Source organism: Anopheles gambiae, chromosome 3, assembly GCF_943734735.2.
Source record: "Anopheles gambiae chromosome 3, idAnoGambNW_F1_1, whole genome shotgun sequence".
NCBI lineage: Eukaryota > Metazoa > Arthropoda > Insecta > Diptera > Culicidae > Anopheles > Anopheles gambiae.
Genome location: NC_064602.1, coordinates 46,855,311 through 46,872,572, shown reverse-complemented (window position 1 = coordinate 46,872,572; position 17,262 = coordinate 46,855,311). Strand labels below are relative to the sequence as shown.

The 17,262-nt window shown below is 42.3% G+C and overlaps 5 protein-coding genes across 5 annotated transcripts; 1 reads left to right on the top strand and 4 right to left on the bottom strand.

The window, feature by feature from the left end:
* Positions 1-321: 321 nt before the first annotated feature.
* On the top strand, positions 322-2,490 carry LOC1279425 (gustatory and odorant receptor 22). The gene is made up of 5 exons (XM_319142.4): positions 322-1,072; positions 1,176-1,321; positions 1,422-1,618; positions 1,872-2,033; positions 2,106-2,490. The coding sequence occupies exons 1-5, from the start codon at positions 324-326 to the stop codon at positions 2,253-2,255; spliced, it is 1,404 nt and encodes a 467-aa protein (XP_319142.2). The 5' UTR covers positions 322-323; the 3' UTR covers positions 2,256-2,490.
* Positions 2,350-5,311, bottom strand: LOC1279424 (small ribosomal subunit protein uS17). The gene is made up of 4 exons (XM_319141.5): positions 5,212-5,311; positions 4,610-4,729; positions 4,197-4,402; positions 2,350-2,566 (listed from the first exon to the last, which is right to left on the bottom strand). Exons 1-4 carry the CDS (start codon positions 5,221-5,223, stop codon positions 2,443-2,445), a joined length of 462 nt encoding a protein of 153 aa, XP_319141.3. The 5' UTR covers positions 5,224-5,311; the 3' UTR covers positions 2,350-2,442.
* Positions 5,312-5,927: 616 nt separating this feature from the next.
* On the bottom strand, positions 5,928-7,135 carry LOC1279423 (thioredoxin-related transmembrane protein 2 homolog). The gene has a single exon (XM_319140.4). The coding sequence runs from the start codon at positions 7,133-7,135 to the stop codon at positions 6,311-6,313; it is 825 nt and encodes a 274-aa protein (XP_319140.3). The 3' UTR covers positions 5,928-6,310.
* On the bottom strand, positions 5,998-8,125 carry LOC133393209 (uncharacterized). The gene is made up of 3 exons (XM_061656931.1): positions 7,966-8,125; positions 7,865-7,901; positions 5,998-7,801 (listed from the first exon to the last, which is right to left on the bottom strand). The coding sequence occupies exons 1-3, from the start codon at positions 8,018-8,020 to the stop codon at positions 7,471-7,473; spliced, it is 423 nt and encodes a 140-aa protein (XP_061512915.1). The 5' UTR covers positions 8,021-8,125; the 3' UTR covers positions 5,998-7,470.
* Positions 8,126-8,220: 95 nt separating this feature from the next.
* On the bottom strand, positions 8,221-8,976 carry LOC1279422 (peptidyl-prolyl cis-trans isomerase-like 3). The gene is made up of 3 exons (XM_319139.3): positions 8,875-8,976; positions 8,454-8,809; positions 8,221-8,386 (listed from the first exon to the last, which is right to left on the bottom strand). Exons 1-3 carry the CDS (start codon positions 8,875-8,877, stop codon positions 8,260-8,262), a joined length of 486 nt encoding a protein of 161 aa, XP_319139.3. The 5' UTR covers positions 8,878-8,976; the 3' UTR covers positions 8,221-8,259.
* Positions 8,977-17,262: the final 8,286 nt, after the last annotated feature.

The following is a 17,262-nucleotide window of genomic DNA, read 5'->3' as shown; positions in this document are numbered from 1 at the left end:
CCCGACCGCGTACATTTCTCTCCCTCAAGAGTGAAAACATTAATCTGTGAAGCTGAAGAACAGCAAACGAAACCGGGCAAGAAATCGACCTCAAAATCTTATCTTAAAACTGTTGCGTCCGGAGTGAGGAAATTCTAAGCTCGTTCAAGCAAGTGTCCGCGAGAGGGCCACAGAAGCGTCAATACACACACACACACACACTCGCTAAACGCACATAGTTTGAGATAAATTTGTGAGATAAAAGTGAAAACTACGCATACAACCGGTGGGGAAATTTCATAATCTCTCGGTAGAAGTGGCTGTACGAACGACGGCTCTCCACCATGATTCACTCACAGATGGAAGATGCTCAGTACGAGATTCGCCATCAGGTGCTGAATCCGAATCAACGTCAGCAGCTGGAGGACAGGCGCCGCATCAAGGAGCAACTGCATCAGCTCGAACAGGATAACGAGTCTCCGACGCACATGTACAGGCGTAAGCTGAAGATTGCTAGCGATGTAAACCTGCTCGACCAGCACGATTCGTTCTACCACACCACCAAGAGTCTGCTGGTGCTGTTCCAAATTATGGGCGTGATGCCGATAATGCGCAGCCCGAAAGGTGTCGACATGCCCCGTACCACGTTTACCTGGTGCTCCAAGGCGTTTCTCTGGGCGTACTTTATCTACGCCTGCGAAACGGTCATTGTGCTGGTGGTGGCCCGGGAGCGCATTAACAAATTCATCTCAACCAGCGACAAGCGGTTCGATGAGGTGATCTACAATATCATCTTTATGTCGATAATGGTGCCCCATTTTCTGCTTCCCGTAGCAAGCTGGCGTAACGGTTCGGAGGTGGCAAAATTCAAAAACATGTGGACAGATTTTCAGTACAAGTATCTCATCGTCACCGGAAAGCCCATCGTTTTTCCGAAGCTGTATCCGATCACGTGGACCTTGTGCATCGTATCGTGGTCTTTGAGTTTGGTGATCATCCTGTCGCAATATTACCTGCAGCCAGACTTTCAGTTCTGTCACACCTTTGCCTACTACCACATCATTGCAATGTTGAACGGGTTCTGTAGCCTTTGGTAAGCATATCGCTCTGCTATGAAAATCCATTCCATTTCTGTCCAGGTTCACAATACAAAAGCGTATGTCACGACCTCAATTCTTCATTCGGATTCCCAACAGGTTCGTCAACTGCACCGCATTTGGGACGGCTAGTAAGGCCTTTGCCAAAGAACTAACAGACGTACTGGCGACCGAACGGCCAGCCGCGAAACTGACCGAATATCGTCACCTGTGGGTGGATTTAAGCCATATGATGCAACAACTGGGTACGTCCGTTTTGGCGGTTGTGGATGCGTACAATTTCCCCTTTACATTGCACTGACCCATGCATGTTGGTTCCTTTCGTCACCCGCTTGCTTTCCCCAGGTAAAGCATATTCCAACATGTACGGCATCTACTGTTTGGTGATATTCTTCACCACTATTATCGCCACCTACGGCTCGCTGAGCGAAATTATCGAGCACGGTGCCACGTATAAGGAAGTGGGTTTATTTGTCATTGTTTTCTATTGTATGAGCTTGCTGTTCATCATTTGCAACGAAGCTCATCACGCATCCAAAAGGGTAGGTATGCGTACGCATGCGGAGTGTTTTTAAGGGCTTTTTGCCCGCTTACGGAATTCACGACCGAATTGGGCCTGTGAACAGAAAACACGCGGTGAGGTGCCCACCCCCCCAAGGCGAACAAGGTTAATTTGCGGTGCTACGGTACAATTGTCCGTTACAGTGATTGTAAAGAACGGTCGTAATTACTGTGGCATAATTTAGTTTTACCATCTTTTCACCACCCTTGGATTTCGAAACGGCACAATTGCAGGTCGGATTGAACTTTCAGGAACGTTTGTTGAATGTAAATTTAACGGCGGTGGACAAGGCTACACAAAAGGAGGTAGAAATGTTTCTGGTTGCCATTGACAAAAATCCCCCTACGATGAATCTTGACGGGTACGCCAACATCAATCGCGGACTCATCACATCGGTAAGGCGCGGATCCTTACGCACAGCTTTTGAAGTGGAAGTACTAACATACATTTGTTCCCTCTCTTTACAGAACATATCCTTCATGGCGACGTATTTGGTCGTTTTGATGCAGTTCAAATTGACCTTACTACGACAAAGTGCTAAAAATGCTTTCATTTCTGCACTCAAAGCTAACTTGTCTAGAATTCGATCGCTTGACGCAGACAAAGTGAACACCTAAATAAGGAAGGAACGCACGTTGAAAACATCCATTGATCCATTCTCACATGTCCAGAATCTACTTGGAGTAAGTAATATAACAAGCCATACAACAGTTTGTAGTTGGTTATCATTCTTTATTCCTTCCGTCCAACTCATACATCCTTCTTTGCTGATAGGCGAATACCACACGCCAAGCAAACCAGCGCTTAGAACTTGCTGAACTTCTTCTTCGATCCGGCCATTTTGCTGACCTTCAGAACGTTGAAGCGTACGGTCTTGGAAAGCGGCCGACACTCGCCAACGGTCACGATATCTCCAGCTTCGACATCACTGTAGGTGTAGAGAAGGAAATAAAAAAACACAATAGAGCATCAGTACATATCGCAACAGAAACTAGGTGAAAACAAGGTTTTCATACAAGGCAGTAGTAGAGTAATAATGTACATATAACTTTTAAAATACATTAATTGTTGAATGTAATGTTGTAACTGGTATGTATACACGTTTAAATATTAATTTTTAATTAATACCATGAAATCATGTTTTTTTCTACCTAAATTTTACCATAAAGCTCCGAACAAATGAAAAAATAGCAAGAATTTGACGAGATTTTCCGAAATTCGATATACATCTTAATTTGTTGTATTGTTTTGAATGAAAAGAGAGAAAAATAGCGGAATGAGTCGATTTAACTGTGACGATTCTAGCCGAACTCGAAGCGATTGTGTTAAGTATTTGATGTGTGTAATTTCAAATCGGCTTAATCCGAACATCCCCAAAATGAGTTACTAACTTTTCCACCAAAATATCAAATTATCATGATCAACAAGGTAGATATGAAATAAAGATTAGCTTAAATAGCCTTGTTGAGGCGGTCACGTCTCGTCAACTATTTCGTATAAATGTACAGCCATACCCCGCTCAAAGCGGATTCTATCAAACAACGTGGCAAACAACAAATGTTACTTTAGAGGGTTTTTACACAATAAGAGGTGTAAATTCGTTGCTACAACATAATGCATGGAGAAAATAATACAAAATCTGTACCAACAAGCATATTGAAACTTCGAAAACATACAACTTTGAATTCCTATTACCCTTATTGGCTAAATACAACCTATTAATCTGAATCGGTTGAACGAAATAAATTCAGGTCCAATCTAACAAATTTCGCCCAAAATGAACTGATTCCGAAATCACATAGCTTTTAGATTATAGGTCGTTTATGGGCGCTAGTGTCTTGGATTCTTAAGAGACAGTTAAAAAGGCTATCATTAAACAAACTATGGCCCATTAAGCAAAGAAACTATAATTCATCTAGGCAATGAATAACAAACATTACAAAGAGTTCAATAGATGCAAACCGATTGCTGGAAGCCTTGAACAAAACATTGCATTGTTGCGACCATTTGCATCGGTGCCATCACTGGATGGCATCGGGAATATGAAATCACATAACATTCACTATTGCAAGCTTTAAATGGCATCAATATATTCTAACCAGATACGAAAGATGCTAAGTGCACTTGCTTACTATCAAATACTGTACGCTGATAACCGGAAATGTGTACTGTTGCGACCGACCATATGCATCGGTGCCATTACATGATGGCATCGGGTACATGCAATCGCATAATATTCACTGTTGCAAGTCGTATATGGCATCAATCTATGTTAAAAAATTACGAAAGATGCCAAGTTTACTTGCTTCCTTAATGTCAAATACTGCACATTGATATCCGGGGCACGTTGTACTGTTGGGACCATTTGCATCGGTGCCATCACATGATGGCACCGGGAATATGAAATCACATAATATTCACTATTGCAAGCTATAAATGGCATCGATCTATTCTAACAAGATACGAAAGATGCTAAGTGCACTTGCTTCCTGCCTAATACTGCACACATTGAAAACCGATACCAGTCTTAGGTGGTAACAATCGAACACGAAACTTACCGGAAGCAGGGCGACAGATGCACGCTCATGTTTCTGTGCCGCTTCTCGAAACGGTCGTATTTACGGATGAAGTGCAGATAATCACGACGGATGACAATTGTACGATGCATCTTCATTTTACGCACAACACCAGTCAGGATACGACCACGGATGGAAATGTGTCCCGTGAATGGGCATTTCTTGTCGATGTAAGTTCCGGTGATGGCCTAAAACGAACAAAACCACCAATTAGTTGCATCGTACCGGTGCTCCACATCCGCAAATAACGATACACGCTACTTTGAATCAGATAGAATTATAGGGTTTAGAAAAAAGGCTTCCTCATTTTTGTATCGGAAGACCATCGTGAAAGGGTATCATCATGGGTTATTTGCTGTAGTCGCTAATTCGGCATCCCGATATGCGATACGTACCTCTTTCGGAGTCTTGAATCCGAGACCAATGCTATGGTGCATACGCAGCCCCTTCTTCCTGGACACATTCTTGCGGTTTAGGTTGATACCCAACTGCTTTTGGAACGCGCGGATATTTTGCTGTGGACAAGAAACGGAAAACGATAAGTTAGGTTAACCTTAATGCTGTCGCCACCGGAGGTAAACAAGGTTGAGCTGCCGCATAGGGTATTGTATCATTTGCGCTTTGCAATGCACGATCAGCAATGATTTTTAACTTTGGGTTACAATCTGACATTCTTCACGTTTGTGTCAGCAGACCGTCATGATTTTTTCATCATATTAGTGCATACAAATTGATCACATCTTAAGCTCGTTTCACAGGGACTCACCGCAATCCGATGGCTGCGGCACACAGCACATCGGCTTGCCCATCAGACACTCCTAACACATGGATGCCTAAACTGGGTTCAAACACCATTATAACTCTATTCTATTCGATTTCCTTTACAACCCCAGGCACTACAGTAGTCCCGGTAACACATTCGATTAGAAAATCGAAGCTCCAAAGTCTTGTTCTTCACAAAATTCACATTTTGTTGCTCGCTGCCACAGAAACCTACCTGATCAGCCATCTTTACGGTGCGAAAAAGAGAGAACGAACACAGGAAGCGTGTCAACGAGAGCCATTTGACGTTTGGCGGCTGTCATATTTACGGAAATCGAAAATGCTCCGGGATCGGATGCAATCCAATCCGAATTGCAAAATCATCTAATTTCATTTACGGTACGTATTTTTTTTTAATGCTAGATAGGGTGTCTAAATTTTGTCCAAAAAGTGCAAAAATCATAAAAAGATATTTTTATTTGAAATGAAACATTACATAAAAAAACAATATCGTTTTTTTAAATATCAACATTAGAGCATGCTAAGAATCCTGAATGTGCCCATCTCTACAAGATGGTCTGATTGCTTTTAGATCGTATTAGATGGATAATACAAAATTGGGATTTTTTAATATAAACTAAAACGCTCCAAAAATATATTGTATTCTAAATAAAAACCGTATGAAATTGTTCATTAAAATATTGATCGAGCTGGATTTAGTTAATGCGCATTTTTTTTATTGTTATTCATGAGCTGTTATTGCTTTCCGCCTTAAACTCATTGAGAAATGATATTTCTAACTTAATTTAGATACCAAAATAGAAAACAGCGAAAACCGTATCAACGGATCGAAAACGAGATTTGTCGTCAGTGTAAAGAAATTCTGCCTTCAAAATGGAAACAAAATCAAAATATGAAAATGAAATATAAATAAACATTAGTACACAGTAATTGTAACTACAACTTTTGGTTTTATTTGACTATTCGCGTGGTACAAGTATGCTTATGAAAACTACAACACTTAAACAAATTAAAATCGTGTATTCGTGGATGTGCGCTTGGTATAAATTAAAGATTGAAGACAGCTTCTCCACCTGCCATGTCTTGTTTTTAGCATAGTTGCTTTGCACAAATTTAACCTAATAGACGGATAAATAATTCCTACAGTAGCGATCAACACGTGCTTGTGTTCACTTTGAGTTTAATTAGCTGTCTGCGTTCAAACGATGACCATGCCGATAAGATAATCCCTATCAGACCACGACACTCTTTACTAAAATGCCACCAAATGTATCTTGCAGTATGAATGTGACCGTCTTCTGCTTTGACCCGTACTAGTCCTTCTTCTTTTCTGCTACCGATTTGATTGCCTTGATCGGATTATCTTTACATTCCTTGTACAGATTGTTTAAATCAAATGCAGCTTTAACGTTGTCGGCAGAGAAGAAGAACTTCACCAGCTTGCCTTTACTATCTGCATAGGGCCGGCGAGCCACCTCCTTGCCTTGGCGAAACAGGATCACGGTGGGTAGCTGACGACTGAAGGAACTGTCCGAAACGTGGTATTTTTCCCCAATCTTCGGGAATCGTCCGATGTCCAGCTTCCCAAATTTCAGGTTCGAAAGCGCGTACTCGTTCGACAGTTCCGAAAAGATGGGAGCAAAATTCACACACGCCGGATTCCATACCGTGTAAAACGTTACCAGCCAGGTTACGCGCTTGTCTTTCTCCAGCTCCTCCTCCAATCCGTTCTCGGTGCGGAAGTACAACACATTCTCCGGCCCGGTGTAGGTTGGCTCTGGCAGGAGAAGAGCCACCAGAATGAAAAACACGAAGTAGATCATGCCCAGCCGGATATCGTTGTAGAACCACAGGCCCAAGTTCGCTATCTTGGTGTACATGAAGCTGGACGTAAGATAGTTAATCATCGTCACGCTGCCCGTTTTTCTCGTCCGGATCATGACCACGATCAGTAGGAAGAACAGGATCTCCGTTTCGCGCCCATCGAGTTCGCATTGGTCCTCTTGTTGAAACAGATAAGTCCATAAATAGTTGCAAATGAACGGTGCTCGTTTTGCGGCGATGTACGAAATGCTCATCAGAATGTTAACCCAGTAATAGGGTTTTAGTAGCAGCACTAGATCCTTCTTAAACGACATTTTTCACTTTCAAGCATCTACGTTGGATGCGTCTGATTACGTTAACTCGGCCCGCGATTATTGGTAAGTGTATGTTAATTAATGTTTCCTCCCTTGGCGGCCTTCTATTTTTCTTGGCTATGGCTATTATCGACTTGTCAAAAACTGGGCCACGAAAACGACAGCCCTAGCGAAACTGATCTAATAATCTAAATGCGTCAAGCAAGTGTCATCGTCCTTCTGCGTTCAAAACGCAAAACAAAACACAACGGATCCCCTCATTTGAAATGTGGCAAGCAGCGTTGCTTTCATTGTGTTTCGATGCTCTACGTTAATCATACTTTTTTGATACAGTTTTATGCAATGATACTGTCGGCCAGTTCGTCAGCTATTGCGTCTTTCAGCTCAAGTTCAACCAATGCTTTAGCTTCCTGGACGATGTATGCGTTCCTCTCCATCAGGAAGGATTTGCGGGTAACGTAAGCAGTAATAGCTTTATCAAATGTCTCAGTTTCCGCAATAAAGTTTTCCACCGTAGGACCGTCAGCTAGATATCTTCGCTGTTCGTCTGTTAGGATGGACTGATCAACTTTGCAGGACGCCGTACGTAATTGTTGTAACTTAACATACTTTGACCGAATCAAATTGGTCCACTCTTTTATTTCCTGTCTTAGCTGCTTCTCGTATCTAAAACAAGAGATGCATCATTATAATCGGATAATCTCATACCGATCAACAATACAGTCTTACCTAATGGCTTCATTAGAGACCGAACCAGAATCACTGACTGCAACAGAAAAGCAGAGATGAGTGAAAGTTTTACCAATTTACAGCCTTTTACACGCCTGTACCTTGATTTGTCGAAAATAATGAAGACCGTCGTCGAATGGATGGAATGTGCTCCATGGCTAACACTAATTAAACTGGCAATTTTACGGACTGATGATGCCGAACCGTTCCCAAAACAAGCGCAGAATGTTTTGTTTGGTTTGTTTGACAGATGGTGGTTTGCTCAATGTGATCTAAAACATCACCATTTTTTTAGGTGCGAATTTATGAAAACATTTCATGTTCTAGCTATTTAACTAACGAACAAAGCATTGCAATTTTAATAGCATTACAAATTTATTTAATACATTTTTAATCTACCCGGCCAGTGGGTTCGCATGTATCGTAACACTGTTAATTTTCTTTTCTACCACAGGGCGGTAGGTTTTGGGATTCACAGTGAGTTTCTCCAGCTCATCCAAGGCTTCGAATCCATCTATTACTCTGTAATGGTATTAATTTTTACGTTAATCGAAGGTTCTTTAAACGGATCACCCAACGAATCACTTACTGGCCAAACAACGTATACTTGAGGTCCAAGGCAGTCTGTGCGGCATAGGTAAAAAAGAATTGACTTCCATTTGTGTTTGGTCCACTGTTCGCCATCGACACCATCCCCCGTTCGTTATGTTTCAGGTTTTCTTTAAACTCATCCTCGAACTTTCGTTTCCAAATTGACTGGCCACCCTTGCCTGTCCCCGTGGGGTCACCCGTTTGAACGATGAATCCTTTGATATTTCTGTGAAACAAATTGCCATTGTAGTAATCGCTAGCGCACAAGGCTAGGAAGTTTTCGCAAGTTTTGGGGCAGTCGTCGCAAAACAGCTCGATCTTGATGTCTCCAACGTCTGTGTGGAGTGTTACGCTCTAGGAATTAAATCGAAAAAGAAGGTTATTAACATTTTTTCTCAACAAAATAACCAAAAACTAACCATTTTTCTTATTTTCCTGGCGCTCTGTTTACGATACGTGCACAACCGATTTGTTTATGTTGCATTTCTAATCAGTGTGGCCAGATTATTTTGGCGGTTTTCGGTAGGCGCATCCAAATTTTATTGGTAGTTTGCGGTAGGTTAAAACTCGAAATTTAACTCGAGTTAAAAGAAGTGAAAGCGAAAGATGTTTTAAGCGGGATGGGGGGGGGGGGGGGGTACTAATGCACAAAATAAAAGTTCCATTCCACGAGAATATGCATCCTTTATCTAGGATATGGATTAGATTTGGTTCAGCGGATATACAAAAGAAGGTCTTTCTTAAGTGTCGATCTGAAAATTGTACTTGGAATTCTAAGCCAAAGAAGGACAAAGATGCACATTTTCTTCTCAATGATGGCAAGTTCTTTTTCCCGGGACTCCACGCGACCACTTAGGGCCGCAGCAACCCAAATAGCCAGAATTGATTAAGCAGCTCATTTTGGCACGCTAAAGATCGCTGCTCTAATTCGCCTTTTGCAGTAGATAAACAGCATCAAAGTTCTATGTGGCTCTTTCAAACAGCGCCTAAGCAGCTTCCTTATGCCACGATGCCAGGGATTATTTTTCTTTGTGTTTTATTTTCAAGCAAGCGTCATCGATGAAATAAACAACAAGATTTGTTTCGTTTAAACACATATGTATATTTTGAAATCCTTTGTATTGATGATTACACAAAATTTTACACAATTTAATGATAATTCACAATCACTTCACTCAATATTCATTCTTCAATTAACGAATCTAACTTGTGCAGCAGCAATGAGATTATTGCCGGCGTCCGTCTTTGACACTTTGACAAGAGCCACCTTGTACCGATGTCATGCATTAAAAAGCTATAAAGTTCCACCAAGTTCAGTACCCTTCCTTTTCACAAGCCTTCAAGTTCCATCATGAACCCTACGCATAGTGCTAATCAGCCGCAAAGTTCCAAAGAGTACCATGTGCCTGTTAAAAAGCTCCATAGTTCCGTAAAGTACCGTCTATCTCTTAATCAGCCACAAAGTACGACATAGGAACGATTTTTCGTTAAACAGCCCTAAATCAGCTATAAAGTACGAGCTGGCTATTTGGGAATTCTCCATTGGATACGATTTTATCGTACGTGCTGTCATTTGATTTTCGCTGGATTATTTAGACTGATTTGATTGTTTGGCTGAGTTTTATAGTTCAATGTTAAAAAAAAATCAGATTTTTTCCTTCAAACCCTAGGTATATACAGTGGAGCGCCGTTTATCCGCCCAAATAGCCAGAATTGCTTAAGCAGCTCATTTTGGCACGCTAAAGATCGCTGCTCTAATTCGCCTTTTGCAGTAGATAAACAGCATCAAAGTTCTATGTGGGTCTTTCAAACAGCGCCTAAGCAGCTTCCTTATGCCACGATGCCAGGGATTATTTTTCTTTGTGTTTTATTTTCAAGCAAGCGTCATCGATGAAATAAACAACAAAATTTGTTTGGTTTAAACACATATGTATATTTTTAAATCCTTTGTATTGATGAATTACACAAAATTTTACACAATTTACTGATAATTCACAATCGCTTCACTCAATATTCATTCTTCAATTAACGAATCTAACTTGTGCAGCAGCAATGAGATTATTGCCGGCGTCCGTCTTTGACACTTTGACAAGAGCCACCTTGAACCGATGTCATGCATTAAAAAGCTATAAAGTTCCACCAAGTTCAGTACCCTTTCTTAACAAGCCTTCAAGTTCCATCATGAACCCTACGCATAGTGCTAATCAGCCGCAAAGTTCCAAAGAGTACCATGTGCCTGTTAAAAAGCTCCATAGTTCCGCAAAGTACCGTCTATCTCTTAATCAGCCACAAAGTACGACATCGGAACGATTTTTCGTTAAACAGCCCTAAATCAGCTATTAAGTACGAGCTGGCTATTTGGGCGGGTACCTTTTACCCAAATAGCCAAAATTGCTTAAGCAGCTCATTTTGGCACGCTAAAGATCGCTGCTCTAATTCGCCTTTTGCAGTAGATAAACAGCAACAAAGTTCTATGCGGGTCTTTCAAACAGCGCCTAAGCAGCTTCCTTATGCCACGATGCCAGGGATTATTTTTCTTTGTGTTTTATTTTCAAGCAAGCGTCATCGATGAAATAAACAACAAGATTTGTTTCATTTTAACACATATGTATATTTTTAAATCCTTTGTATTGATGATTACACAAAATTTTACACAATTTACTGATAATTCACAATCACTTCACTCAATATTCATTCTTCAATTAACGAATCTAACTTGTGCAGCAGCAATGAGATTATTGCCGGCGTCCGTCTTTGACACTTTGACAAGAGCCACCTTGTACCGATGTCATGCATTAAAAAGCTATAAAGTTCCACCAAGTTCAGTACCCTATCTTAACAAGCCTTCAAGTTCCATCATGAACCCTACGCATAGTGCTAATCAGCCGCAAAGTTCCAAAGAGTACCATGTGCCTGTTAAAAAGCTCCATAGTTCCGTAAAGTACCGTCTATCTCTTAATCAGCCACAAAGTACGACATAGGAACGATCTTTCGTTAAACAGCCCTAAATCAGCTATAAAGTACGAGCTGGCTATTTGGGTATCCGGCTTTCCGTTTATCCGTGCTGTTGAGAAATGACAGTTCAATACAAAAGTGACATTGGGTTATGAGAAGGATATTTGAAAAAGCGGTTATAAGAGCACATTGTCATAACAAAAAACACTATAATTCATGGGAAATTTTAAAAATTCTCTTTCGAAAAACATGAAGTTAATAAAAACTTGGTTATTCCCAAGTGCCACAAATCCACTTAACGACCACTAAACGGCTTCTAAACGACTCAAGTTCTCTACCTAAACGGAATATAGAAAGACTTCGTTTAGCAGACGGCAAACGACTCATGCATTCTAAAAATAGCAAAAAAGGTGGTGGCGCTATCTGGTGGGATACCCCAACCAGTTGAGCTTCATCGCTTGGAGGAGAGCTTTCTCATTACCCCAAGCGCCACAGATTAAGCTTAAACGACTGGAAAATTGAATATCCATAGAAAAAAAATGAAAGCTCCACAGCTTCATTGGTTTGATCAATAGATGGCGTATTGCAACTCATCATTATATTGCTATCCTTTTCTTGCAATGTGTTTCGACAAGTTTCATCTTATCATGACCTGTATAGTCTTCTAACTTTCTGAGCAAAAATCTATATGAATGGTCGTGTGGTCAGATACGTGGGTATCAATACCAACGACCATTACACAAATCTCACTTGCTTCAGTACTGGTGGTTTCATAAAATAGACGCGTTTACAAGACACGCACTGTACGAGATAAAACGGAACGAGCACGCGCTACGTCCGTCCGGGTCGGCGGATATATCCATGGCCATGGCGACAGGGTTGAGTAGCGGTGCTGCGCTCAGTTTTCCCAACATAGGCTGTAGTCGATTCCGACCCGTGGGTGCAATTAGTTCGGCATGCTCAGTAGGTTCAGCAAAGCATATGCAATTCCGAACCGTAGGTACAACGAGTTTAATAGGTTCATACCCATTAAGGCTACTAAACTCGTACGAACCCACTGAACCTACTAAACTTACAGGGTTTTCCAAATCTCATTCGAATTTAAATGTTATTTTCCAAAGCGTGCAAGATGTTAATCCAAATCAAACTGATATGTCGTTTCCATCGTCATACTATTTAATTTCTTCAGCATGATTTTCCACACGTCTCCGGCTGGATTGAGTTTGACAGTTCTTTTTGATGTGTTGAAAATCATACTGAAGAAATTAAACATTATTATGATTGAACTGAAATGCCAAATCGATGTGGAATAACATTTTGCACGCGGTGAATAACAATGATTACATTCAAAACTAACTTGGAACCCTGTATTGAACTCGTATGCATCCACCGAACCTACTGAACCTATTGAACTCGTATGAACTTACCGAACTCTTATGCACCTACGGAATTCGTATGAACTTACCAAACTTGTACGAACCTATCGAACTCGTTGCACCCACGGGTCGGAGTCTGGACCTACTGGACCTACTGGTACCAAAATCATTCCGCAAAGGGCGCTCCGAGTCGCGTTTGGAAAGCTCCAATACGGTAGGTTCGGGTCCACCCGCCCATTGCTAGCTTACAGAGGGGTCGGCACTAGTGATGTGCTCTCTGGATCGCACCCATGACTCCGATCCGACATCAACTATTGTTAGTCCGATTCCGACTCCAGCAAAATGGAACCACTAGATCTGCCCGGAGTCGGAGTCGCTCCGTAGTCATTCGTAGTTGACCCGAATCGGACTGGGACGGAATCAACAGGAGCCTTTGTGCTTGTCACCAGACATTTCCTTTCGTTGTGTTTTTTCACTCTGCACGTGCACTTCTTATACAGGCCTTTGTTTCGAAGGCCGACCTCGGCCGACACCAGGCACCTCCGGATGACTGTGTCTGTAGCCGATTCCGGATAAATCCAAATGACTTCGAACGACTCCGAACGACTCCGAACGACTCTGGATGACTACGAACGATTCCGAACGACTCCGGATGACTACGAACGATTCCGGACGACTTCGACTCCGAATGACTCCGCACGGCTCGGAACGACTCCGGGCGATTCTGGACGATTCTGAACGACTCCGGACGATGGAACATGGAAGGTGGAACTACCTTCCGGAGTCGATTCCGAATTAAACGCAGTCGGATCGAAGTCGACTCCGGATTTTTGCCAACTTTACCCAGAAACTGATGAGAAACTGATTAGGAACAGCGAGTGGGGCTCTAGTTCTAGCCCCCTGAATCTACAACATGACTCCACGGGTCTGTTTCTATTTGAATACAGTCTGTTCCCGAGTTATGCGGTTGGAGCGTTCCCGAGAAATCCGCGTAAGTCTAATTTCTCGGTTTTCGACCAAAATACAATTGGTTACTCGTTTTTTTTTTATTGAATTTAGTACTTTTATACACTTTATCATCTATTTGATACGATTCGTGCAGAACATTCTGATATTTTCAGATATTCTACATACTGTAATGTACTGCATTGTACATTTCTTGAGGCAAATTGTACTGATTGGACATTTGATCTGTCAAATTTAGAAAACCGCGTATCTCCGAATCCGCGTAAGTCGAGAACCCCGTAACTCGGGAACAGACTGTACACCAATCCTGAAACATGGTTATCCTCCGAGCCCGCTTTCCCACGAAAAGACCACTCACTCCGCTTACAGTAACAGCCTTTCCCATTGTTGTTTTTTTATTCCAGTTTTTTTTATCCATTTGACATATTTTGGATTTGTCCCATGATTTATTTGGCGTTTATCAGAGTTTTTTGGAACATTTGTATTGACTTTCAATGCAAAGATTCCAATAAATCGTGGGAACGATCTAAAGATGTATGGGAATTCGTGAGACAAACTCGTAAAGTAACGGGAAATAACCAAAAAATTAGTTAACACTTTGTAAACCTTTTGTTGTATATTCATAATTATAATCCTATTTAGAATAAATGTCAAGTTTTTGTAACAAGCTGTACCCCGGTTCTCCCTGGTAGCTAAACGTAATTAATGCATATCCTTTCAGCTTGTCAAGAAGGCAGTGACTGTTTAGGTCATAACGCCAAGAAAATAACAACTTTATTAATGTAATGCGTATCATATAAATAATATTTGTATGTAAAAGCATTTCCCTTTGCCATTTGCATTACGGTAACTACTTACGCTCCGTTGAACCATTAACTTATTTGCGAGTACCTTTTGCGATTGGAATAAGAAATATGTTTCTACCTTTTTTTTCTTCTTCTACTGCCTAAAATCCCTGCACATTCGCTTGCGGAAGGGAAGACGCTAGCAGTGTGGCAATTTAAACTTTTCGATAGTTTCGCGCATATCTTTACCAAGTCCGCCGACAAATGTACACGCGAACTGCCACGTTCGAACAGATGCAGCCCGTATTAAATATTCCTATCACGCACCACCCAAATCACGCCAATATCTCGCCACCAGACAATCTCAGCAGCAGTGTGTGTTTGGCTGACTTTGCTCACAGGAACTTTCACTTCCGCTTTCTTGGTCGTAAAGGAGCGAGGGGGGAGGGGGAATCCGAGTCGCTCGTTGCACGGATGAAAATATAAGCGCACAGAAGCATGACGGATGGGAAAGGATTTGAAAGGAATGGATATGGAGGAGACATATACACACTAATACGACCCCATACGTATGTGTGGCTCGGTCGCTTTGTTGGTGGGCTTGTTGATGATGATAGGATGACTTTTTTTTTGCAAATTGTATGCAACGAACGAGGACAACGAATGCACACACGGATCACCGGATGTGAAGCGTCTATAGCACTCGCCTAGCCCCTTCCCTGGACCTAGATGCACATTTACTCTTAACCCTTTCATCGCCGCTCCCCGTCTGCCGGCTTCAGTCGAATGATTTATGTCGGAGAAAAATTGTGCATAAAGCAAAAATGTTTAAACGGGAAGAGTGCAAACGTGAGTGAAACTTTGCTTCCTCGATGCATGCCGTCGCATGACGACAGGTGAATAATGCAGTTCGTCCAGGATCCAGGAGTTTGTATGCAGTTCTAGCTGGGCTGTCCTAGTCGGTTGCCCCATCCATCGAGCCAATGATGGAGTGATGGAGATTAAGATGGACCATCTGCAACGGGTGGACGGCTGAAATTTTTCACTCTTTGCTGTCCCGAAACACGCTGCAGCCTCCGGTGTGTTAGGTGTAACTTTTGCTGGAAAAACATTTAATCCAGCGCGGTGCTCGCCGTGTGGCTGTTCAACGCAACGCGCACGGTAGTAGGGAACCAACGCGAGGCAACAATAAAATATGGTATCCATTCATTTTGCCCCCCCCCCCCCCCCCCCCCACACTGCGCCCTGGCACACTCTGCGAAAACACCTTACGAAAAAGGCACCAATTTAAAACGTTGTTTAAGCAGTGCATAGTTTTATCAGTTTGGGCTACACTTTCTTACATCGATTTACTTCAGCACTCGGGCACGGGTCTGTATACCTAACCGTCGTTCTTGTAAAGCGGGTCGGGCGATGGGCATCGGTGCATCCATTCTGTCGGAGCATCCCGCAAAGCAGCAGAGAGCTGGCTGGCAAATTACAAACCACCCGGAACAGCACCGAACCGCAACCCAAGAGGCAACTTTTGAACTTTTCCCATTGCAACAAAGCTCGCTCATTCATCAAATTGCTGGCCACCAAAACAACGTACTTTGCCTTCAAAATTGAGAAGACAAAAAAACATAAAAAACGCTCACAGGAAGAAAACACTTCAAAATGTAAACCAACGCACATAAAAAACAATTAAAGGTTAGTGTGAGTGTGCTTGGGCGGAAAGCCAATGTGGGAAAACTGCATGCGACGGAAGGAAGGAGCAACAAATTGAGCGTCGTTTTCAGCGGGGCAAGCGTGCCGTGCATTGCGATGAATCGGATATTCAATATTGAACATAATAATATCCGTTCTATGGTAGGTAAGGAAAGGCAGTGAGGCAGTGCAGAATGGGTTTCACTGTGAAAATGTGTTTTCAATATGTTGGCCCCACCGAGAGCAATTAAACGTTAGTTAGATGATCGGACAACCTCCAACCCAGCGTGCTTCAGCATCGAACACATTGCACTTACAATGCACTATCACCGTGCCCTGGATTGGTAGTGCCAAGAAGCATATCGGATGCACTTTTTAGTAAAGTGCACCGGAATTCAATATCCTTCATTTGGAGAGAGAGAGAGCGAGAGAGAGAGAGAGAGAGAGAGAGAGAGAGAGAGAGAAATTTCGGATGAAAGGGAGTGCTGAAGATCTGGGGCAGAAGATGGATTCGGGAAAAACGGTGCTATTTGGGTTTTGTGCAAATGGTGTGCATAAATTGCACCCTCTCTTACCCTTCCTTACGAACCGTAGCCTGGTGGCAATGAATAGTCTGTGCAAAAGTGCACTCACTGCGCATGGGGCACGAGAAGGGCGGGGGGTATATGGTGAACGGGTAAGTAACAAAAATCGCAACAAAAAGCGCAAGTAACGACAGGGCGAAAAATGGATACATAATACCTGAACTCTGCCAGCTCAACAGAAGCATCGGGAGGAAGTGTCTCTTGAATGGACGGTGAAATGGACCACCCACCCGCAGTGTGTGGAGATGAAGAAGCAAAGTAACAAAACAGAACAACAAAAAATCCTTCAGTAGTCCATTGAAAAGGATAAGCGAAAAGGGTGGAAATCTGTGTGGCTACAGTGGTGCATTTATTGGGCCAGTTTATGGGCGTTGCTGGTTTTGTTGCCGGTTGCACTCTATCACCTGCGCTGGTATTCATTTAATGCCGGCCAGGTGATGGTTGCTGTGGTGTAC

Coding starts and splice junctions, on each gene's coding strand:
- LOC1279425 (XM_319142.4), top strand. CDS start 324: ATGATTCACTCACAGATGGAAGATGCTCAGTACGAGATTCGCCATCAG. Junction 1,073..1,175: donor AACGGGTTCTGTAGCCTTTG/GTAAGCATATCG, acceptor GATTCCCAACAG/GTTCGTCAACTGCACCGCAT. Junction 1,619..1,871: donor CTCATCACGCATCCAAAAGG/GTAGGTATGCGT, acceptor GCACAATTGCAG/GTCGGATTGAACTTTCAGGA.
- LOC1279424 (XM_319141.5), bottom strand. Junction 4,403..4,609: donor GATTCAAGACTCCGAAAGAG/GTACGTATCGCA, acceptor TGTTCGTTTTAG/GCCATCACCGGAACTTACAT. Junction 2,567..4,196: donor CATCTGTCGCCCTGCTTCCG/GTAAGTTTCGTG, acceptor CTACACCTACAG/TGATGTCGAAGCTGGAGATA.
- LOC1279423 (XM_319140.4), bottom strand. CDS start 7,135: ATGTCGTTTAAGAAGGATCTAGTGCTGCTACTAAAACCCTATTACTGG.
- LOC133393209 (XM_061656931.1), bottom strand. CDS start 8,020: ATGGAGCACATTCCATCCATTCGACGACGGTCTTCATTATTTTCGACA. Junction 7,902..7,965: donor ATTATTTTCGACAAATCAAG/GTACAGGCGTGT, acceptor TTTCTGTTGCAG/TCAGTGATTCTGGTTCGGTC. Junction 7,802..7,864: donor GTCTCTAATGAAGCCATTAG/GTAAGACTGTAT, acceptor CTCTTGTTTTAG/ATACGAGAAGCAGCTAAGAC.
- LOC1279422 (XM_319139.3), bottom strand. Junction 8,387..8,453: donor AAGTATACGTTGTTTGGCCA/GTAAGTGATTCG, acceptor ATACCATTACAG/AGTAATAGATGGATTCGAAG.